Here is a 21,680-nt window from a genome sequence, read left to right as displayed (position 1 = left end):
GGGCTCAGTGAGGGTCTCCCTTGAGGAGACCACCTTTTCTGACCATCATCTCCACTTTTAGTGATGAAAATACTCCTGCTGATAGCCCAGAACTGATCTAATCCCTAACCTTTCAGCACATGTACCCAAATATTCAAATGTTCATCTCAGCCTTTTCTGACTGAAGTGTTTTGGATTTGCCACTTAAAACAGCAACTTCTTTCCTCCCTCCATTTCTCTGCAAAAGTGTTTTGCTTTCCCTTAAATGCTGGGAAACTGTGGAAATAGTAGAAATCTTTTTTTGCCTTGATTTAAGTGAAAGATCCCATTAAAATCTCCTTTTCCCTAAATGGTTCCTTTCTGGTTTGCTGGTACGTGGGAGAGCTGTGGGTGGGGTAAAATCAAGCCTGAAATTAAACCTCTCCTTGCCTCACTTGAGCAAAAATGCTTCCCCCAGTGTCCTGAGACTGAAACCAGTGTTTTCTGTGAATAAAAGCCAAAAAACATGGAGACAAAGAGGAAGAATGGATCCAGATGAAGCACAAAATGAAGAACACGGGTTTTTTTGAGCCACTTTTAATTTGTGCCACACTAAAAAACCATTATTTGCAGCACAGGGCAGCAGCACCCCTGGTATCTTTAAGCCAGGGCAGTTTTCCCTCACCAAAACACTTTGTGATGTCTCTGCACCTCTCCAAATTCCCACTTCTTTCCACATTCCCTCAGATTTCGGTGTTTATGGGGTTGGTTTTTTTGGTGATGAAGGGGTGAAATTCAGCCCTGGAGGTTTTGAGCTGGGACCAGCAGCTGCTGTGAGGAGTTACCTCTTCCCCACCCTGGAAGTGTCACAGTTTGACTCCCTCCCGAGATCCCGCTCGGATCCTGCATGGCCAGGAGCCCCAACACCCAGAACCTGTTGCCCCACAATGTTTCGTCACGACTGCACAGCCCTGGGTGAGATCTGTTCACTGAAAATATTTTATTGCTTTGTAAAATCCAGTTTTAATAAACTCCAAGGAGATACAGGAAGTAGACCAGCAAAATTATTGAGCACACTGAATTCTCTGGAATTTTCTCTGCAGGAAGAGAGCCAGCTCTGTGAGGACAAGTTGAGGAGAACCCATTTTGCCAGAGTTCGTCGAGGTTGGGCACCTCCGACTGCACCACTTTTATCCTTAAATTCCAGCGCAACTTCAGGCGAAATCAATGATCAATGGATTGGTTTCAGCTGGAGTTTGATCAGCACCTTGCACCTGAGTCAGGTAAGAATAAGATCAGCAGTTTTTGGAGAGGGAACAAGCCGTAACTGCAGTGTTTGCCAAGGAAAACTCCTCACGAAGGTTTGAGACTCCTTCCCAACTCCTCCTGGTCAGCAGCCACCACTCCACACTGCCTGTCCTTCCCAAAAAGTCCGTATCTTCCCACTGCTAGACTCCAGGGGCCATCCCACCATGTCCCAGTGATGCCAGTGAGCTCAGGGGTGAGCACATCTCCAACTCCTCCCCTGTATTTCAGGAGTTTGCAGAGAAGTTGGGCCCCTGGAGAAGACAAACGACTGCCTGGAGTGGCTGGAATTCCTTCCTCTGATCCTATGGAATTTGCACTCTGGAGGAAACGTGCCATGAGATGGGAAGAGTTGGGCTGTAAGGCAAGAGACCAGCTCTTGGCATCCTCAAACACACGGAGACTGAGCTCCTGAAATTCATAACATGGGAAGGGAGGGTCTTCCCTAAAGCTCCAGCACCTTTAAGGATATAACATTGGAGTCATCCAAACGGGAATTCCACCCTGACTCTGAGAGCGAAATACAGAAATGGTCCCTCAGGTCACGGCATTTCTCTGGATTGTTGGGTTCTCCCAACAGAGGAAAGATCTCCCAAGTGGGGTGGAACACGGGTGACCTCCATTCTGACGAGAACTCAGCAGGAGACACCCCCAGCTCCGAGCCCAGGCTTTGCCAAGACCATGGGATCCTCCAGCAGAGCACCTGGACACATCTCCCCTCCTCCTGTCCCACCTGGTGTGGCACTTGGGGACATGGGGCAGCGGTGGCCTTGGCAGTGCTGGGGGGACGGCTGCACTCCAGGACTGGGAAGGTCTTTTCCCACCTAAAGGGTTCTGTGTGATTCAAGTTTCATGCAGTGTTTTTCCCCCACCACGTAACTCTGCACCACTTCACCTCCCTCCACGCCCCAAATCCAAGGGATTCCCTCCCAGTGACAGGGATGAAGCTCTGTAACTCTGGGGCCAGCCTGTCACCAAAGGAAAGCTCGCTTTGGTGGTGACAGAGCTCCAGGGAAAGCTGGCCGTGTCCCCTAAGGGAAAATTTTCCTGCTGGGTGCCTGTGGTTTGTGAGGCACTGGGATATTTGAGCAGTGTCCATAGAAAGACGAATGAGTCACCCCCACAGCGGGCTGGGAAGCCTCTCCCATTCCCCAGTTTGGCATTTTCCAGCAGACGATGTCCCGGTGAGCACGGGGCTGCGGGAGTCAGAAGCGCGTGTGATGCTCGGCACCGGGAGCCGCCGGGACAGCTCTGCCCACCCCGTTGTGCACAGCACGGCCACGGCTCTGGAGCTCTGCCCAGCCTTTTGTGGGGAAAGTGCCACCCCCAGGGCCCACCAGGTGTTTCTTCTGCACCTGCTCCAGGATCTGCAGCACCTGGAACGAGTAAACACAGCTGGGAGTCAGTTAGGAATTAGGGGAGAGCACTGATTTCTTCTCCGGCTGTTGAGATAAACAAGTAATAAAATAATGGGTTGGAAGCGACCTTTAAAGGTCCTCCATGGGCAGGGAGAAAGGGAATGGAAATTGAATCCAGCAGAATTTCACCTGAGACTTGGGGATGATGCCGACTCGGAAGAATCCAATGTTCCCACTGTCGATCTTGGTGCAGTCCACCACGGTGGAGGCAATGTTCTCTGGAGAAGGCCCCCCGCAAAGAACTGCATCCACCTAAAAACAGCACATTTCCACATCAAATTCCCCTTGGAAAGGGAGAGTTTTGCCTCTCAGCAGCAAATAATTCTCATCAAAAGCAATGCTGCTCCTTCCTGCCCCACTGCAGCGACACCAGCGCTAGATTTGGAGTGGATGAACCTCAAAACAAGGGCAGGGAGAGCTCTGTGGGGTCAGCAGCACAGCACAGGCAGGGGTGCAGCAGCTGAGGAGCTCTGGGGAAGTCCCATCCACAAAGAAAAAGCATACAAAGTTTTGCTTTTTGAGGAGTTAGAGGTGGAAGATTTGAAGGAAGGTGTTTGAAGCTGCCATGAAGATACAAAATGTAAAACCCTGAGAATTCAGCAGTGAAATTGTAGAATCATGGAATCATCCCGGGCTGGAAGGATCCACAGGCACCACCAACCCAATCCCTGGCCCTGCACAGGACACCCCAACAATTCCACCCTTCCAAGTGCTCCTGGAGCTCTGGCAGCCCTGGGGCCGTTCCCGTTCCCTGGGGGACCCTGGGCAGTGCCAGCCCCCTCAGGGGGAAGAACCTCTCCCAATATCCCACCTAAAAAACCAATGGAAGGCCATGACCATGACACTCCCATGAAAGCTCTAAAAGCCAGGAATATTTTGGAGCTCGGCCCCAGTTTTAGCTGGGAATCCCTGAGTTCTCACAGCCCAATGCCAGCTGGAGCCCTGGCACATTCAGGCACCGGGATTTGATTGCTTGTAAGCAAGGAGGAACTTTTCATTTCATGGAATATGAACCGACTCACGTCGCCAAGCCATAACTGCACTGTGTAAAGGAGAAGAGTTTTGGTTTCACACCAAGATCTGTGTTTTAAAATCTCCTTTCTCCTTGACACCAGCATGAGGAGCACCCATGAGATTTTTTTAAAATTAGAGACTTTTCCAGATTCCTGATACCATCCGTTGATTTTCCCTCTGGAAACAAAGCAGTTGTGTTTTTCCATCCCCACATCTCTTGGTTACCTTATCTCCCAGCTTGGCATACACTTGGTTGTGGTGCGTCGTGTCAGCCTCTCCCGTTGGGTTGGCTGATGTGACCACGATGGGGCCAACCTGGCGGCAGAAAAACGGGAGTCAAAGCCTTGAGCAGGACTTTTGGGATGAAACGGGTGACTCGAGCTCTCAGCTTCACCTGTGGCTCTGAAGAGAGCTCAGTGTGGCTCACACAGGTGAGGCACCCTCTTTGCAGGTAACCACAGTCCCACCAAACTGCTTTGGAGTGACCGGCGCTGACAAACTTGGGTTTAGTGATGATGGCCAGGAAATGACATCTAACTTTCCAGCAACAGCACTTGCCTAGACCTAGAACACTCAGGATATCACAGTTCCTGTGACCACTTTCTGCCCCTTCTGAAGTTGTTCTGGCCTCAGAGAAGTCCATGCTTCCAACAGTGTTCTGCACTGGAAATGGGACTGTGCGTGTTAAGGGAATTCTCCTGATTTCCTGACCTGGTGGTTGCTCCTTTTCCCCTCTTTGCTGCCATAAAACCCCTCCCAGCTGCCTGCAGACCCCAGCCCTTCTCAGAGAAGGGGTCTGGTCACCAGGGCTGAGGTGCTCTGACTCACCAGGTCGATGAGGTGTGTGGTGACGGAGCAGTCGGGGATGCGGATGGCCACACTCTGAGGGGTCCCAACGTATTTAGCAGAGTCCTTCATTCCCAGGAAATCCACCCATTTACCTGCAGCAAGCAGAGTCACTCAGCTCTTACTGATTTACCTCGGTCCAAACACAACCATCGTAACAGGAATATCCCTATGGGACACGTGGTGCTGCAGGGGTTCGCAGTTTTAGGAATTTCAAACACAAAGCTCTCCAGAGAGCTTGGAATTAGCAGCATTTCCTCACCTCTGGGAATGACCAAGCTAATGGGAGATGGCCAGGCAGCCTCCATGAAGTCCCAGAGGAGGGGAGTGAACAAATGCTTGGCAGGTTCCAGTTGCTTTAGGCTGGAAATCCAGAGGGACATGGGGCGATCCTGAGCCTGGCGCTTGGACCTGGAAGAGAGGGAAGGGAAGATGAGGCTGGAAGTAAGACAGGGATTTAATTTCAAGGAAAGGAAGCTGTTGGTGAGGTCCAGAGAGCTAAGACAAGGCGTGCAGGCCCTGCCCCAGGTCACCAGTCTGGAGTAAAAGCAGAACTGTTCAACAACAGACTGGACAAAAAAGGGACATTAATGAGCATTCCCAATCAGGAACGTCTGTTCCGAACCAAGGCTCTAACTTCTTGTGTAGTGATGGGTAAAATTCCAATGGCCCAAGTTCTGAGGAAACCCCACCAACACGAGGGGTTTGCAGCAAGAACCTGTTGTCACCAGAGGGGTTCTGTGGTGACAACATGTACCTCCAAGAGAGAACAATAACCCCCTGCCCCATTTGCCACCGGCTTGGGTTTCTTGTGGTGTCACCCAAGTCACACATCTCCATCAGCCTTCAGTATCCCAGAACACATCCACAGCTCAATTCCCTCCTTTCCTCGCCTGGACCTTCTCCCCACCTCGCTGCTCCCACCGGGGCTCAGCTGCCTTGCTCTCAGCAGGTGCTGCAGCCAGTTCTGGAAGGTTCCTGAGCCCAGCCCCGGTGCCAGGACTCACCGGTGAGCTTTCTCCACGGCGTCAGGCCGGTTGCAGGCGGCCACCAGCACGTAGACGGTGTCCGTGGGGATGCCGCAGGTGCCGCCGTTCCTCAGGATATCTGTTGGCATGGGAACAGGGCAGGAGCCCTTGAGTGGCAGGTGAGGGGTGTCATTCCTGTGGCAGAGCTGACACACAGCGTGGTGCTCTCCTCTCCTTTTCCCAGCTCTGGCAGTGCGTTTTCCCAGCACTCCTCCAAGGGGGGTATCTGGCATTTGGGGACGGTTCTGGGCCAGAGTGGAGACAGCAAGGACCAAGCATTTGCTCGGCTTTCTCTGTGCAAAGCTCTGGGTGGAAGCCCCAGCTCAGAGGATTCCTGGGTCTCAGACCAGATGAGGACACAGGGAAACGATGCAGGAGACTCAGCCAGGCCCGACTCAGCCCGTGGCTCCTGTAACTTGGCCCACTTTACCAAAATGTCACCACATCACCCAGGTTTCCACATCAAGGCCAGGTTGGATGGGGCTTGGAGCAACCTGGTCTAGTGGAAGGTGTCCCTGCCCAAGGAACAAGATGGGCTTTAAGGTCCTTTCCCACTCAAACCATTCTGTGGCTCTCTGACTGGGACAAAGTCCTTTTAGGAGCGTCCTTCTACAAAACCTCCCAGAATTTCCCCTCCATCCCCACATCCTGCCCTCTGTTTTTCCCTTACCTGCAATTCTCTTGACTGAGGAAGCTTTCCTGGCAGGCAGGTGAAGGCACTTGGCGGCTCCTGCCCCGACACCACTGAGCTGCACCACGGGCCTCCCCATGGGCAAGGAGCAACCCTCGAAGGTGCTGCTGGACAGGGCAGCCAGGAAGCAGTAGAAGCTGACCAGCCCAAAGATGAGGGTGGCAGCGATGTCGTATCCCGCGGGAAGGGCATGGATGGCATCCAGCAGGAAGCTGACAGCGATCAGCATGTACGTGAGGGAGTAGAAGAACCAGGCCATGTTTAAGAAGAGCGAGCAGATGACGATGAAGCTGTTGAAGAGCATGAAGGCAACGATGCCCACGGCTGCGTGGAAGCTCCTGGCGGCGCCGTAGAGGCCGCCGTACCTGGTCAGGCCCCAGATGATCCACATGACGGAGTAGAGGATGAAGGCACTGCTCTCCAGGGTTTTACCCCGGGCAAAGGCCACTGAGCCGCCAAGAAGCTTCAGGATGCCACCAGCAACCACCACCCATGGAATGACAACGGTGGCGAGGGGAGCCTGGGGGTCTCCTGTGGCTGTTAGAGCAAAAGAAGCCAGGACGCTGCAGGCATAGGCAAGGACTTCTGCATCGGCGTACTTGGAATAGCCCAGGTAGGGAGTGTGAAGGTCCGGCCCCTCCCGCAGCTTCAGGAGGCTGCTGCGAGCAAGGAGGGCCTTCACAGCAGCCTCTCCTGTCGGGATCTTGGCCTTTGCCCTCCCATTGTACAGGTGAACCAGAGCCACCAAGGCCGAGGCCACAAAAATGGCCACGTCCACGCCTTGGGGGCCGCCTGCAAAAAACCCCCGGGGGCTGCAAGCCAAGGCGATGCAGTAGGCAACAAAAACCAGCAAGTACAGGCCATCCACGGGGCTCCGGAGGGAGAGGAAAAGAGCCAAGACAGCGAAAAGGATGGAGAAAACCACCAGGAATGGGGTTGGGAAAGACGGCTCCTCTGGCTGCCAGGCGGGGTACAGGAGGCAGTAACCTCCAGCGAATTTGAGGATGGCAGTGAAGCCAAAGGCTGTGGCCATGAGAACATCCATTGCACGGTAGGACAACACACAGATGCCAATCTGGAAGGTGCCAGCTGCCCACAGCCAGGGCACGTGGCCCAGGGAGAGCGTGTGGGTGACCCCCAGGAGCCGGCAGCAGAAGATGCTGGCCGACAGCATGTTCAGGAGCAGCCCGGGGGCTGCAAAGGGGTTGGTGCTGCCAGCGCTGCCCCAGCTCTGCTCCTGGGCCTTTTTCTCGGCGAGATCCGTGCCAGAGAGGACAACTTTCCCTTTGGTGAGGAAGTAGAGGATCCTCCCCAGGGCAAAGTAGCCCCCGACCAAGCAGACAAGGAGGTGGCTGCAAGCCACGGCCGAGGGGCCGAGCGAGGAGCTGTAGTGCAGGGCCACCTCATGGGCACTGGCCAGGGACACGGCGGCAGCCACCAGGGCCAGGACGGGCTCTCCGCACAGGAAACCCACCACGGCCACCAGGAGCAGGGCCAGGGTGAAGGTGGCCAGGCCTGGCACCAGGGCATCGCGGGCGTCCCCCGGCTCGGGCAGCAGCCCCTGCCCTGCCAGGATGAGGATCACTCCATAGCCACTCCAGAGGGCTGACAGGGTCAGGCACAGGGACACCAGCAGGGAGGCGTTCCTGAGGCTTCTCCGGATCCCTGCGGAAGGAAGAGAGACGGGGCTGTGATTCCCACGTCCCACAGCAGGATGTGGGAAGCGGGAGCTGGGAAAGGTGGGAAGCAGGATCACTACGGAGCAAGGATCAGCACAGGTCCTGCCTGATGATGGATTTGTCCTGGAGAAAAGAAGGCTCAGGGGGACCTTGCCACACTCTCCAAATACCTGGAAGGAGGTTGTAGTGAGGGCTCAGGATTTTCTCCCAGGGAACGAGAGGAAATAGCCTCAAGTTGTGGCAGGGGAGGTTGAGATTGAGTGTCAGGGAAAATTTCTCATGGAAAGAGCTGTCCAGCCCTGGCACAGCTGCCCAGGGCAGTGGTGGAGTCCCCATCCCTGGAAGTGTTCAAAAGACACGTGGATGTGGCACTTGAGGACACTTGGTGGTGACCACGGTGGCCGTGCTGGTTGATGGTTGGACTTGACAATCTTTAGGATCTTCTCCAACCTGAGCAATTCTGTGATTTGATGACTCTGTGATTTCATGTTCTCACTGCTAATGAGTTACAAAGAGTGAATAATTCAACATTCATTCTAGAAAGTGTGGATTTGGCTCAGGGCAGTGATTGTTTTCTCTCAGGTAGAGGCACCATCTCTTGGCATTAACCCGTGGACATTTCAATCCATGGATGCTGAAAGCCCTCTCAGAAAGCCTGGGAGAGAAATGGTGCATTCAGTGTGTTAAAACTCCGAGATCCTGGTAGAGCATTTGTTTAAAACAAATGGATTTAAAACACGGATTTCTTTTCTTGCCTATAGAGGAGAAATTTGCTGTGCTGACACGGAGCCATGGAATGGTTTGGGTTGGGAGGGACCTCAAAGCTCATCCCATCCCATTCCACCATCCCAGGCTGCTCCAAGCCCTGTCCAGCCCAGCCTTGGACACTTCCAGGGATCCAAGCCACAGCTTCTCTGGACAACACACTCCTCTTGGGAGAAGGGATGGGTGGTCCAGCGAGGCTGCTGGGGGTTGTATCCTGTTGGCAGAGCAGACCTGGATGTGCAAAGCCGTGGGAGGGAGGCTGTGGGCCTGGGCAGCCCCAGATCTTACCTGCATAGGCCAGGAGAGCCGACAGGATCAGCAGCAGGACCCCGAGAGCTGTGCTGGGGATCAGCGGCACGGCTCGGGGGGAGCTGTAGAAATGCACAGCCAGCAGCAGAGATCCTGCAGGACACACAGGGGGAAAGCACAAAGAGCTTGTAAACCTGGCCCAAAAACCTGCAGAGGATCAGGGTGGACAGGGCAGGGAACAGAGGGAAAATAACAGCGCAAGATCTGCAAAAAGGAAAGCCTAAAGAGCTGGGGGAGTGAGCCTGACTCGGTTTGTGCCCAAGGTCTCACTCCTTTCTGGGTGCCTGGTTTGAAAAAGCTTGGAATGAACCATGTGAGGTTGCCCAGAGAGGTTGTGGGTGCCCCATCCCATCAAGGTCAGGTTGGATTGGGTTTGGGGCTGGGTGGAGGGCAAGGCTGGGATGGAACTGGATCATCTTTAGGGTCCCTTCCAACCCAACCCAACCCACGCTGGGAATGTATGAAAGAGTCTGAAAGTTGCCAGATAAAGGTAAAAACCCACGATTCCAGATCCACAAAAGGCAGACAGACACACACACCCTGCAGCTGATCCCTCCAGCCTCGTACTGATGGAAAACCAGCCACAAAAATCCGGGAAGATGGGACACAAAGAAGGAGCAAGAGAGAGGGAGCAACACGGAAAACAGAGCAGCAGGGAGAAAGGCTGGAAAAGGAAAGGGGAGGAAACTGCATCCAAAGCGAGATGATTTACTACAGTGACTTTGAAAAAGTTTGGATTTGCTTCCCACCCAGCGTGGAACGAGTACAAAACTTCGGGCCAGCCCTCGGGAGCCAACACAAATATTTTGTTGGCCGCCGAAGCGGGCGCAGGGATCGAAAATCTTTCCCCGGGCAGAGAAGGCTGCGGATAAACAGCCTCTTTAACCCCCTCGGAAAAGGGGGGGTGTCCCGCTGTCCCAAGCCCGTGTCCCGTGCCAGGAGCGGTCCCTACCTGCGGAAATTGCCAGGAGCCCGATGCAGGAATGCAGTGAGTCAGCCCCGCTGCCGCCCATCCCTGCGCGCTGCAGTCCCTGCACTGCTGCCTCGCTTTCCTCCCATGCTCTTTATAGCCAAAGCATCGCCGCTGCCGCCGGTCCTCCCTGCTCTCCACCCCTTTTCCCTACAAACCTCTTCTGTTCCTGCTGCTCTCTGCATGCGGGAGGAAATGCAAATGAGCTCCTGGCTGCGGTAAATTTGGGGCTGTGAGTCAGCGTGGGCTGCTGGTGGCTCCCTCCAGGGGCCTCTTAAATTTACTGTTGATTAACCCTTGTTCAAAAAGACACTTGAAAAATAAGGCTGAGGGTTTGTTGCTCTTGCTGCCTCTTTTATTTGCTCCTGCCAGTGAGGAAATTACACCGGTTAAAATGAAGGTTTTTGCAAGCATCCACCTCGATGGAGCAAACAAACCCTCTGCAAGCCCAGCAGCTCCTCGGGGACCGCTTGTTTCTCCTGACACTGACCACTGCTGTTTGTCCCTGTCACAGCTCTGAATGCCTGGCACCAGCCCCCTGAGCTGGGCAGGCTCAGTGCCATCCCCTTAAAGGTGACTTCTGTCCGTCTGTGGCCCCACATCCAGCTCCTCCAGCCCGGAGGGGCAGTGCTGCATTCCCAGGTCGGGAGTGAGGGTCCAGCACTGCCAGGGCTGTGTCCCAAAGGGGTCACGAAGGACCTGTGGGCAGCTTCCTGCTGCTTCCCATGGGGAATGCGTGGGCAGCGAGGTGTTTGTGGGTGGAGGGGAGGCTGCAGGAGGCAGTGGGAGCTGGCCTGGGGAGGATGTTGGGCCACGGGTCGGTGGGAATTGTCGGAGAAGTATTAATTTGTAATTAATAATAGTAATTAATTTGTTCCTCTGTCGTGTTGGATGGAGCAGGGCAGGGACTGCTCCCCGGAGGGACCCAGCTCCAGCTAAAGCAAATCCCGCTCTCCTGGCAGGACAAAAGGTGCAGAACAGGGTGCAGAGCTTCTTGGGCTGCCCAGGGACGGCTCCTCCAGCAGCCAGCTCCGCTGTTCCCCCAGCAGATCCTGCTCCGTGATCCCCCATAAATCCTGCTCCACCAGGGCTGGAGGACAGGAAAGCTGCTGGGAATGGGGCTGGGAGCTGCACTGCTCACAGTCAGGCCTGTGGGATCATCCAAGCAGAGCTGGAGCTGTGACAGCTCCAGAACAACCCCAGAGCATCAGGTACTGTCAGAGGACCCTGTTCCTCCTTCCCCCTGAGCCAGCTGGATCCCAGCCCTGCTCCCAGACTTTCCTGGTGTCTCACCCTGCACCCTTCCCACCCCTCCTCTCTACAACCTAAATGCAGATTAAATCCACTTGGCGACAGCAAAGCCCCCAATAATAAACGTGCACAGCCAAGGGCATTCCAGGCAGGAATAACCCAGCTGAGAAATGCCATTTATCCCTCATTGCAGGGAGATCTCGAGGGCTGACGGGTCTGTTGGGACAGATGTTTTTCCAAGGGGGAGGAAACAAGCCTGGCTGGCCCAATTGCACCAGTTATCCCAGAAAGGGGAACCAGCCCAGCCAGTTTACAGCAGGCAGGGGTAAGTGATGTGGTTTGCAGCAGGCAGGCTGTGGGAATCCTCAGCCTCTGGCCACTTTGTTCCGTGGCTAACAGGACTGCCCCCGAAGCAGCTGCAGGAAGGAGAAATCACCTGCTCAGGTTGCAACAACACTCGCCTGTTTTTTCATGCAAGAGGAAATAATACACCCCTAAACCATAGTTAGGATACCTTAGATAGCAAAACAAACAGCAGGCTTTGGGTGGTTTTTATGCATATCTCCATTTAATTCCTGTTCTGGGTAGTAAAAGTAACTGAGAGGCACGGCCTGGGTTGGATTAGTGGGACTGCAAGGCCTCTGTCACACATTTCTTGTTCCTGCTTGTTCAGGTAGCAGCTGGGTGCCTGAAATCCCTCATTTGGGGAGAAACATGCCATAAATGAGGTCCCAAGCAGCAGCAGCCAGCCTCCTCCTCATCCTGCCCTGACTGAACACCCTGCCAAGCCACGAGTTCATTACCCACAGGATGTACTTCACGTCTCTCCCAAAAATGACAGAGCCCCAAGGAACATGTGTTATAAATAACCCCTGAAAAACACCCTGCAGCCATGCTGTGGGAGTTTTTTGTTCTCTCAGCCCGCACAGGACACAGTTATTTCAGCAGGGCCGGGCTGAAACAGAGAGGAGCAGGATCAGCTCCGTGTGAGCAGAGCCAGGCTGGGAGGAACGAGCTCCAGGGGCTGAACCTGGCTGAGCTCAGGGCTCCTCCAGAGCTCAGGGCTCCACCAGCTCCCAGTGCCTCTTCCCTGGAATTAAATAAATGGAGAGATGGTGCTGTTGATGAAGAATCCCATTATTCCAGAGATAAAGAAGTGTTTGGACGATGCTTTTTCAGGCACAGGGTGGGACTGTTGGGGCCAGGGTTGGACATTGTGGGGTCCCTTCCAACTCTATGACTTTATTAATTTCTAAACTCAGGGTGCAAAAACCGGCAAAAAACCACAGCAAAGTGTAAAATATCCACTTTTTGAGAGATGGGATCTGAGGGAAGGAACACTCAGGATCCAAAAAGGAAATATTGGTGTTAAAAACCTGAAGCAGCCCGGGCAGGGGTCAAAGAATGGGGCACAGAGGGGAGAGCATTTGGTGAAATCCTGGCTCTGGGCAGGTTCCCTTCACTACCATCTCCTGTGCAAAGGTTTTGGTTGCTTCAGTCTGAACTGGAATGGAAAATCAACAGCCGAGGAGGAAAAACACAGCTGCTCTTGTGAGCAGGGCACGTCAGCCGGGGCTGCTCTGGGCACAGGGCGCTGCGAGGAAGATCTGCAAGGGAGCAGCCGGTGGAGGAAACAAATAATATTTACACACCCTGCCCGAGGAACGGGAAATAAAACCCCGCTGCCAGTAAGAAATTCAGCCCAACCCTCCAGACCCCACCTGCTCGGGGGAAGGGCTGGCGCTATAAAGGGCTGCGGGCAGCGAGCGGGGCTCACAGCGCCCGGGGCTCTCCAGGGAATCGCTCTGCTCCCGAGGGAACATGGCAAAGAGGGTGGCCGTGGTGCTGGCTGGCTGCGGGGTGTTCGATGGCAGCGAGATCCACGAGGCTTCGGCAGTGCTGGTGCATCTCAGCCGGGAGGGGGCTCAGGTAAGAGGCAGCGGCAGCATCCTTCACCAGGCTCCTTTTCCCGGCTCCTTTTCCCGGCTCCTTCCCCCGTCTCCTTTTCCCGGCTCCTTCTCCCGTCTCCTTCTCCCGTCTCCTTTTCCCGTCTCCTTCCCCCGGCTCCTTTTCCCGTCTCCTTCCCCCGGCTCATTTTCCCCCATCTCCTTTTCCCGTCTCTTTTTCCCGTCTTCTTTTCCCGGCTCCTTTTCCCGGCTCCTTTTCCCGTCTCCTTTTCCCGTCTCCTTCTCCCGGCTCCTTCTCCCGGCTCCTCTCCTCCTCTCCGAGACAAACTCCCCCCAAACCAAGCAGCGGTGCCTGGAGTGTCTGGGAATGGAGAATTCCCCGCTCGGCTGGGCTGTACAGAGGGATTGGAGTATTGGGCTCTGTATCCGATGTATCCAAACTCTCCAAAAGACTTTCCCTGATGCCTTCTCTCCCTCGGCTTTTGGCTTGCACAGCTTCTTTTCTCTCCTGCTGTTTCTGTTTAAAAGACAGTTTGGGCTGTTTGAAATTCAACTTTTTTAAAACCTTCAGAGTAGAAGTGAAAATCGAGAATCCCAGAATGGTTTGGGGTTGGGAAGGACTCGAAAAGGATGGAAAGCTGATCCATTCCCACCCCCTGCCCTGGGCAGGGACACCTTCCACCGTCCCGGGCTGCTCCCAGCCCAACCCAACCTGGAGACCAGACAGGGTTCGTGGGTTAAACTTCAGGGCTAAAATGGTGCAGCTGCTCTAAAAATCGACTGGGGACTGGGAAAGGAGGGAGGGAAAGGCTCTGGAACATCGCACTCATATGTGGAGCTCCCCCGTGTCTGGGTGGGAGCCGTTCCCCTGGGAATGGGAATTGCTCTGCGGAGCACAAAGACACAGGCAGCCCTGTGCCAGCCCCAAAAAATTCCAAACCATTCCAAGCCTTCTCTGTTCGGCTCTTCGGGATGAGGCGTTTTCTCCGCTCTGGGTGATTTTGCCTTTTGCTGTCCCGGAGCTGCTGCAGTCGCTTCCCTCCTGCCGCATCCCAGCACTGTCGGAGCCCGTCCCTCCCTCATCCCTGGATCGGCGGGGGCCTCTAGCGGAGGAAACTCCACATCCCAATCCCTCCTTTTCTATGGAAACAGAGCAACCTCCAGTGTGGAATATTTCAGTTGGAATATTTTCAGTTGGAGCTCAGCATCTCCCTCTCCGCGGGAAGCTGCCATGAGGTTTCCCCTCAACCTCCTTGTCTTCCCACCTGGATAATTCCAAAGTCCTCGGCTGCTCCTTCGCAGGACGTTCCTTCCAGCCCTGCCCTCCTCGGGACACCCTGGTGTTCCCTAAATCCTTCTTAAATTGTGGGCACCAGGACTGCACAGGTGGTGCAGTCCCAAAATCTCTTCACCACCCTCCTCTCCTCATTTCTGCATTTGAGCTCGGAAGTGCTAAAGGAAGGGGAAGAGTTTTCCAGAAAAACTGTCTGGCTTTGGGAAAACAGCAGGTGGGGAGAGGAAACTCCAAGTGCTGTCCTGGTGGGAGATGGGGTGGGACAGCAGCTCTCTCTGGGTGGCAAGAGGGATTTATTGGGATATGGGTGGACTCTTCAGCCCCACAGACAAGCAGCTCTGAGCACAAATTACCAAAGGTTTCCTTCCTCCCTCCCTCCTTTTTCCATGCCAGCTCTTCCCCAAGAAATCCCCTCAGCATTCCCAGGTCCATCCATCATTCCTGAAGGGTAACAGCCCTTTTCCCTCTCTGCAGGCCGAGGTTTATGCCCCCAACATCCCCCAGATGCACGTGGTGGACCATGTGAAGGGGCAGCCGACGCAGGAGCAGCGCAATGTCCTGGTGGAAAGTGCCAGGATAGCCAGGGGCAACGTCAAGGACCTGGCCACGCTGGATGTCAAGGGGCTGGATGCCCTCATCATTCCAGGTGGGATTGTGTGGGGTCTGCCTGTCCACAGTTCAGTTATTCCATAGGTCTGGAACGCCACGGGAGTCGTGGACAGGGTGGAGCAGGGATTGGGAAGGAGAGCCAATTTTAATTCTTTTATTGACCTTGGACAAATATGCTGCCAAGCATCCGACCCACCTGGCAAAAACCCTGCCCTGGGTGTAAAAACCTCCAGCCTGAACTGCTTCTCTTTCCTCAGGTGGCTTCGGGGTGGCAAAGAACCTGAGCACTTGGGCCACCCAGGGCAAGAACTGCAGCATCTCCAAGGAGGTGGAGGGCGCGCTGAGGGCGTTCCACGCTGCCCGCAAACCCATCGGGCTCTGCTGCATCTCCCCGGTGCTGGCAGCCAAAATGTTCCCGGGCTGCGAGGTGACCGTGGGGCACGACACCGAGTGTGAGCAGTAAGTGACCTGGGGAGGGGGTGACAGCCACGCCAGGGTCCCCACAATGGGCTGGCTGGGTGGTGGGAGTGTCACAAGGAGCTGAGCGTTAATTCTGAGAACTCGGCTTTGCCTTTGGCAACTCCAGCACTTTTGGGGACCTGACAGAGAAAAGCAGAAACTCTGGAAGGTTGATTTTATTATTTCTCAGCACAGTAGAAGGAATGATGTAGCACCAGATCAATTTGCATTTCTGTGACTGGTTTCCACAACTCTGATGGCTTTATTTAAAATTAATTTAAATGTAATTTATTATTTTAAATTCAATATTTGCCTCCCTGATTCCCAGGGTAGGAAAAGCCTTTGCTGACCCCAGGTTAAGGGGATCCAAGGCAGGATCAGGATGGTTACCCAAGGCTTGGGGTGTTAACAGAGGGAGGGGGTGAAACTGTCTTCAGTCCCACAGGGAAGCTGTGACTGGATTCTCCCAAGGGCAGGTGAGGAACGGTGATGGCTTTTATAAGGAAGGAGTTTTTTCACTGATTTGGAGGAAACTGGTGAAAAACCCCACCCCAAACCTAAATCTAATTGTCGTCCAGAGGAGCTGTGGCTGTTCCTGGATCCCTGGCAGTGTCCCAGGCCAGGCTGGACAGGGTTTGGGGCAGTGTGAGGTGTCCCTGGCCATGGCAGGGGTGGCACTGGCTGGGCTTTGAGGTCCCTTTTCACCCAAACCATCCCAGGCCTCTATAAACAACACCAGAGTGGGCAGAATTAGGTAGTGGAACATCCAAAGCAGAACTCCAGATCTCATTTTGGCTTTACCTCAGATTTGCAACTCATTTGAGCAGGAGGTTTTTGTTGTCTCCTCCTGGAGAAACTCCTCAAGCAGGGAGAGATTTGGATCCTACCGGGCAGGTTTTGTGCAGCAACCACAGAATTCTCCCTCTGGCCCTTCCCCAATCCCACTGCAGGTTTTTATTCCCCTTGCAGGTGGCCTTACGCCAAGACAGCCGAGGCCATGAAGGAGCTGGGCTGCAGGCACGTGAACAGCAAGGTGACCGAGGTGCACGTGGACAGCAGGAACCGGCTGGTGACCACCAGCGCCTTCATGTGCAACGCCCCCATCCACGAGGTCCACGACGGCATCGGGAAAATGGTGCGGGAAGTGCTCAGGCTGGCCTGAGCTCCCCCAGGCACGCGGCTCCTCTGTGGATGACATCCTTCCCACGGCAGCAGGGAAAGGGACAGCCAGCAGCTCTGTCCCCACACCTCTGGGGGCTGCTGAGGAGGGACAGCCTTGCAGAAGTTGTGTTCTGCTGAGGGCACATCACTCACTGGTGGCAGCTGGCATGGGATCATGGGACCACGGGGTCATGGGATCATGGGACCACAGGATCATGGGATCACAGGGTCATGGGATCATGGGGTCATGGGATCACAGGATAACGGGATCACGGGATCATGGGATCACAGGATAACGGAATCACGGGATCACAGGATCATGGGATCGCGGGATCACAGGGTCATGGGATCACAGGATCATGGGATCACAGGATAACGGGATCACGGGATCACAGGGTCATGGGATCACGGGATCACAGGATCACGGGATCATGGGATCACAGGATCACGGGATCATGGGATCATGGGATCACGGGATGGTCTGGGTTGGGAGGGACCTTAAAGCTCATCTTGTTCCAATCTCCTCCCGTGGGCAGGGACATCTTCCCCTATCCCTGGGTGCTCCAGGCTGGCCTGGGACACTGCCAGGGGTCCAGGGGCAGCCACAGCTCCTCTGGGTACCTGTGCCAGGGCCTGCCCACCCTGCCAGGGAGGAATTCCATCCCAATATTCCACCTATCCCTGCCCTCCCTCAGCTCGAGGCCAGGCTCCCACAGAGCTCAGGTTCAGCTGCTCCCCAGCCCCTCCCTCGGTCAATTGTGGCCAAAGGAAGGAACCCGCTCCTGCTACCAAATAAAACCTGATGCTTCTACTGAGTTCTGAGCTCTGCCTCCGTCTCTGCCGTTCCCTCTGGATCAGCACAAGCTCTGGGGTGGTTGGGAAAATGATCCAGGAGGAAATGCCCAGCACAGCTCCCCTCGTTTTGCTGGGAGTGGAGAGAGCCCAGACTGGAGCAGGAATGTGACACTGGTGAGAGCAGGAGCAGCCCCGTGTCACCAGCCAGCTCTGGTGGCAAGAGGTGAAACTCTCCTCCTGCATTAACAGAACCAGAGAATTCCAGGCTGGAAGGAGCTCAAGGCTCACCTGGTCCAACCTTTCTGGGTAAAAATGCTGTCCCAGCAGCCTGTCCTGGAGGATCCCAAATGTCCAAACCTGCGGAATCCACCACTTCCAACAGCTGATTTCTCATGGTGAAAAACTCTGCTCTGGTGCCCATTCAGGATCCTCCCAGGAATAATGCAGATTATCCCTTGTCCTTTCCATAATTCCTCATAAAAAGGGATTTTCCTCCCCCTTTGTAGCCACCCTTCAAATACCAAACATGGTGATGAGATCTCCTCTAAATCCGAGTTTCCCAAGGCTGAATGAGCTCAGTTCTCTCAGCCTTTCCTCACATGGGAGCTTCCCATCTTTGTGGCCTTCCTCTGGACCCTCTCCAGCCTGGCCACATCTGTCTTTGGCAAAGTGGGGCTAAAAAAACTCTTTCCACAACTCTGATGGCTTAAAATAAAACTTTATTAGAAATCCAATCCCATCTGCAGCCTCTGAGCACTCCTGCAAGCACAGAGGTCTCGGCAGCAGCACTGGGAATTTCCTTCTGCTACGGTTTCTTTAGCCATGTGAACTGAACACAAGGTAAATTGCAGCAGTTTATTTTTATTTTAAGTTTAAAGAACGTCCCAAAAAAGGGGGGGAAGGGTTGATCCCCATAAAACAGATTCTGAAAAGTTGGTCCCTGCAAATATGTCATAGAAAGAGTTCATTGTAGGGCCCAAAGCAAGACATAAACCCAAAATAGATTTAAACTGATCAACAGATTGACAATCTCTGGTTTGAGTCATCTCTTTACCAAACTGGAATCATTTGGACCCATTTTTTCAGCCAGAATTTGGTCCCAAAATTGTGATTTGTGTATTTAAAGCAGTGTAAACATCATGAGCAGCAACCACGTTGCTGCCTGTAAACAGGGTGGTGCAAACTGCTCCCAAACACCTTTAAAACTTCCAACCAAAAAAAAATCCCCCACAAAAAACTTCTAACAGAAGTGTTTTCCTGCTGCCTCCAAAGGAATCAAGACACTACAAAAGCAAGGGAGGAATGAGTGGCAAGGAATAAATCCCACTGGGCTTCAGTAAAGGCTGGTCTTCTTCATGATCCTCAGGAATTCCTGCTCGCTCACTTCCCCATCCCCATCCCGATCTGCCTCGTCAATCATCTCCTGCAAGAGATTTGGGGTCAGCACTCAGGTGTGAGTTTTACTGGGAATTACTGGATTCATGCAGAACTCCACCCACTCTTTAGCTGTGCTGGAGGGGGCACTGTTGGTTGATTTCCTGAAATCTGTTCTGCTGGGTGTATTAATAAAGAAATCTGACCAGGAAATCTGACAGGAAAAGCCCAAAGTGCTTGGAGCAGAGTCCTGCAGAGCACTGCTGCTCCACAGAATGATCCCATTCCCACAACCCATCCTTGAGCTCAAAACCCACAGATTCCAGAAATCCCTCCCTTCCTTCCAGCTCCAGCTCCAAATCCTCCAGGTCCAAACCTGCAGCTCTTCATCTGTGAGGTTCTCCCCCAGCTCTTTGGCCACACGCTTGAGGTTTTTGAAAGAGATTTTTCCAGTTTCATCATCATCAAAGAGTTTGAAAGCTTTGAGAATCTCCTCTTTGGAATCTTTTTCAGCCTTAAGGAAGAAAGAGCGAGTTTAGGGTAAAAACTGTGGTGTAGGTGATGCTTAAAATAAAGTTATAAAAGATCTGAGAGAGTGAGAAACCCTTGGGAACAAATAAAGGAGCCCAACCAGCAGGAATTACACCTAAAAAATGAAAAGAGACAGAGACACAACCAGAATTCCAGATTTCCAGGGATTTTTTTCTGTCCTTGCCAGCCAGATGTCTCTGGGATTTCACTGTCAGGATCTTCTGCTATTAAATATCTGAGTTTTGAAAAGATTTTTTTTCAAACCAGAGCTTTAATCTGTAAATTAGAATTTATAATTGAGCTGGTTTTCCATCTGTGAGAAAAACTTTTTTCCCTTTTTTCCAACACAAAAGTCACCTCTGGTTGTTAAAGAAGCCTGTTAATGATGATTTTAATTTTTCCCTGAAAAATGAGAGAATCCAGGAAAGGGATTACCCCAACTTTTGTACATTTAATTAAAATAATTAAAATTGTGCTTTAACCTCCCTTCAAAGCCAAAAGGAGATAAAGGCTCCTCATCCAACTTCAAAATTCCCTTTGTCTGGAGCTGTAAAACATCCATACCATTTTCTGTGACATCACTGCCAGGAAGTCACTGAAGCTGATTTTTCCTGTCCCGTCCTTATCAATGTCTGAGATCATTTTCTTGATCTCTTCTTTCTTAGGTTCAAACCCCAGGGCCCTCATGGCCACCTGGAAGGACAAAATCAGTTAGCAATTCAACAAAATCAGCACCAAAAACCACAGGAAAGGGGGGAAAAGTGAATTTTCTGCTAAAAATTCCACGTCTCCTGCAGAACAGGGGCAGGCTGAGAGTGAGGCTGCTCTGCACTCACATCAGGATGCAGAAACATTCCTCTTCTGGAATTATCCCTCAGCTAATCCAGGAATTTCCTACATTTTCCCCACCTTGAACTGGTCAACCACAGGCAAATTAAACAAGTTTATTTTTCATTCTGGTGATAAAATTCTTGTTGGGAAAACATTTTCCTCCTTTGCTGAAGGGCCAGATAACAGCAACAACAACAACAACAACAATAACAATAAATAATAATAATAATAATAATAATAATAATAATAATAATAATAATAATAGTAATAATAGTAATAGTAAAGAAGCATTAAACCCTCAACAAGAGGGGAAACTCCCACACCCACCTTTTAATGTGCACAACCCCTTTTTTTTAATGTTTTATGAACAGAGGAGGAGTTGGGACAGAAAGCACATGAATTTTGGGCAGCCTGGCCCTAAACACATTGGATAAGAGCAGTAAAGAGCTGCAAATAAAGAGGAAACGGTGCCTTTTGCCCAGCAGGTTTTCCGCTGGAGGAAGGAGGGGTAAACCCAGGGAACTCCTGTGCTTTTTGCGGTTATTTTAGCACTCATGGCCCTGCTCCTTTATAACCTCAGTGACTTCCAGCCGCAGGGAAACCCCGACCTTCAGCTCCTTGACATCGATGCTGCCGCTGCCGTCGGTGTCGAAGAGCTCGAAGGCCTCGCGGATCTCGCGCTGCTGCTCCTCCGGCAGCTCCAGCTTGGGATTCGCCTTCTTCCTCTGCGCCGCGGCTGCCAGCGACGGCTTCTTATAGCCGGAGGCCTCGGCACGGTACAGCGGGGGTCAGGGTGGGGGGAACGGGGGACGCGGGGTGCTCAGCGCCCTCCATGCCCTGAGCCCCCCTCACAGCCCCTGAGTCCCCCTCACAGCCCCTGAGTCCCCCTCACAGCCCTGAGCCCCCTCCCTGCCCCGAGCCCATCACTGCCATGAGCCCCCACCACGGCCCCTGAGCCCCCTCCCAGCTTCTGAGTGTCCTCAGCCCCCTCAGTGCCCTCACCGGCCCCTGACCGCTCCTGAGCCCCCTCACGGCCCCTCACGGCCGCCCTCACCATCCCGCCGGCTTCACGCCTGCCAGCCCCAATATCGCGCCCTCCCATTGGCTGTCGCCCCCACGCCGCTGCTATGGCAACGCGCGCTCCTATTGGCCGGCGTGAGGCGGAGGCAAAGGTGAATGAGCGCGTGGGAGAGGCTCCTCCTTCCTGCGGTGATTGGTCAGAATAGAGAGGGGTTGGACCAATCAGCGAGCGGGAGCGCGCTGGCGCGATGCTCGCCCCAGGGAAAGAGGCGGGAAGGGGATGAGTGGGCGTGGTCTGGAGGGAAAGCGCGGCGATGATTGGTGGAAAACAGCCAGGGGGCGTGTCCGGGGCGTGGTCTGGGCTCCCTGAGGGGCGGCGGTGAGAGGGGTCCGGGAAGGTCCTGGCAGGCGGGAGAAGGTGCTGGGAACAGCGGGGATCGGGCTGGGGCGGTGAGAGGGGTCCGG

The 21,680-nt window shown here is 53.6% G+C and overlaps 4 protein-coding genes across 6 annotated transcripts in view; 2 read left to right on the top strand and 2 right to left on the bottom strand.

The window, feature by feature from the left end:
* Positions 1–934: 934 nt before the first annotated feature.
* LOC107203708 lies at positions 935–10,026 on the bottom strand. Its single transcript, XM_033514155.1, has 9 exons — positions 9,966–10,026; positions 8,993–9,106; positions 6,240–7,925; positions 5,549–5,648; positions 4,804–4,952; positions 4,524–4,636; positions 3,921–4,010; positions 2,811–2,933; positions 935–2,639 (listed from the first exon to the last, which is right to left on the bottom strand). Exons 1-9 carry the CDS (start codon positions 10,024–10,026, stop codon positions 2,469–2,471), a joined length of 2,607 nt encoding a protein of 868 aa, XP_033370046.1. The 3' UTR covers positions 935–2,468.
* A 2,698-nt stretch (positions 10,027–12,724) lies between these two features.
* Positions 12,725–17,470, top strand: LOC107203743 (glutamine amidotransferase-like class 1 domain-containing protein 3B, mitochondrial). Its single transcript, XM_015626115.3, has 4 exons — positions 12,725–13,163; positions 14,910–15,081; positions 15,302–15,503; positions 16,473–17,470. The coding sequence occupies exons 1-4, from the start codon at positions 13,056–13,058 to the stop codon at positions 16,663–16,665; spliced, it is 675 nt and encodes a 224-aa protein (XP_015481601.1). The 5' UTR covers positions 12,725–13,055; the 3' UTR covers positions 16,666–17,470.
* A 690-nt stretch (positions 17,471–18,160) lies between these two features.
* CETN2 (centrin 2) lies at positions 18,161–21,334 on the bottom strand. 2 transcript variants are annotated; one of them, XM_015626819.2, is made up of 5 exons: positions 21,250–21,334; positions 20,804–20,962; positions 19,929–20,057; positions 19,210–19,347; positions 18,161–18,882 (listed from the first exon to the last, which is right to left on the bottom strand). In XM_015626819.2, the coding sequence occupies exons 1-5, from the start codon at positions 21,295–21,297 to the stop codon at positions 18,793–18,795; spliced, it is 564 nt and encodes a 187-aa protein (XP_015482305.1). In that variant the 5' UTR covers positions 21,298–21,334; the 3' UTR covers positions 18,161–18,792. The 2 variants fall into 2 exon arrangements, with proteins under 2 accessions (XP_015482305.1, XP_033369988.1); XM_033514097.1 differs by having other exon boundaries at positions 21,198–21,271.
* Positions 21,335–21,583: 249 nt separating this feature from the next.
* The window catches only part of NSDHL (NAD(P) dependent steroid dehydrogenase-like), an 8,829-nt gene continuing 8,732 nt past the window's right edge, over positions 21,584–21,680 (top strand). Inside the window, exon 1 of one of the 2 annotated variants that reach the window (XM_015626816.2) lies at positions 21,584–21,633. The gene's annotated coding sequence lies outside the window, so the exon portion shown is untranslated. The other variant, XM_015626817.3, reaches the window with a different exon arrangement.

Source organism: Parus major, chromosome 4A (genome assembly GCF_001522545.3).
Source record: "Parus major isolate Abel chromosome 4A, Parus_major1.1, whole genome shotgun sequence".
Lineage (NCBI taxonomy): Eukaryota > Metazoa > Chordata > Aves > Passeriformes > Paridae > Parus > Parus major.
Note: the sequence above shows the minus strand (reverse complement) of the source record. Positions and strands in the feature narration are given on the sequence as shown.

Bases quoted from the DNA above. Each gene is read 5' to 3' on its own strand.
- LOC107203743 (XM_015626115.3), top strand. From the start codon at position 13,056: ATGGCAAAGAGGGTGGCCGTGGTGCTGGCTGGCTGCGGGGTGTTCGAT. The intron at 13,164-14,909 runs GTAAGAGGCAGC...CCCTCTCTGCAG, and splicing joins TCAGCCGGGAGGGGGCTCAG to GCCGAGGTTTATGCCCCCAA. The intron at 15,504-16,472 runs GTAAGTGACCTG...TTCCCCTTGCAG, and splicing joins CACGACACCGAGTGTGAGCA to GTGGCCTTACGCCAAGACAG.
- CETN2 (XM_015626819.2), bottom strand. From the start codon at position 21,297: ATGGGAGGGCGCGATATTGGGGCTGGCAGGCGTGAAGCCGGCGGGATG. The intron at 20,058-20,803 runs GTCGGGGTTTCC...TTGTCCTTCCAG, and splicing joins TCGATGTCAAGGAGCTGAAG to GTGGCCATGAGGGCCCTGGG. The intron at 18,883-19,209 runs GTTTGGACCTGG...AATCTCTTGCAG, and splicing joins TCACAGATGAAGAGCTGCAG to GAGATGATTGACGAGGCAGA.
- LOC107203708 (XM_033514155.1), bottom strand. From the start codon at position 10,026: ATGGGCGGCAGCGGGGCTGACTCACTGCATTCCTGCATCGGGCTCCTG. The intron at 4,637-4,803 runs GTGAGGAAATGC...TGCTTGCTGCAG, and splicing joins TAGCTTGGTCATTCCCAGAG to GTAAATGGGTGGATTTCCTG. The intron at 2,934-3,920 runs GTAACCAAGAGA...TGCTGTTTTTAG, and splicing joins ATGCCAAGCTGGGAGATAAG to GTGGATGCAGTTCTTTGCGG.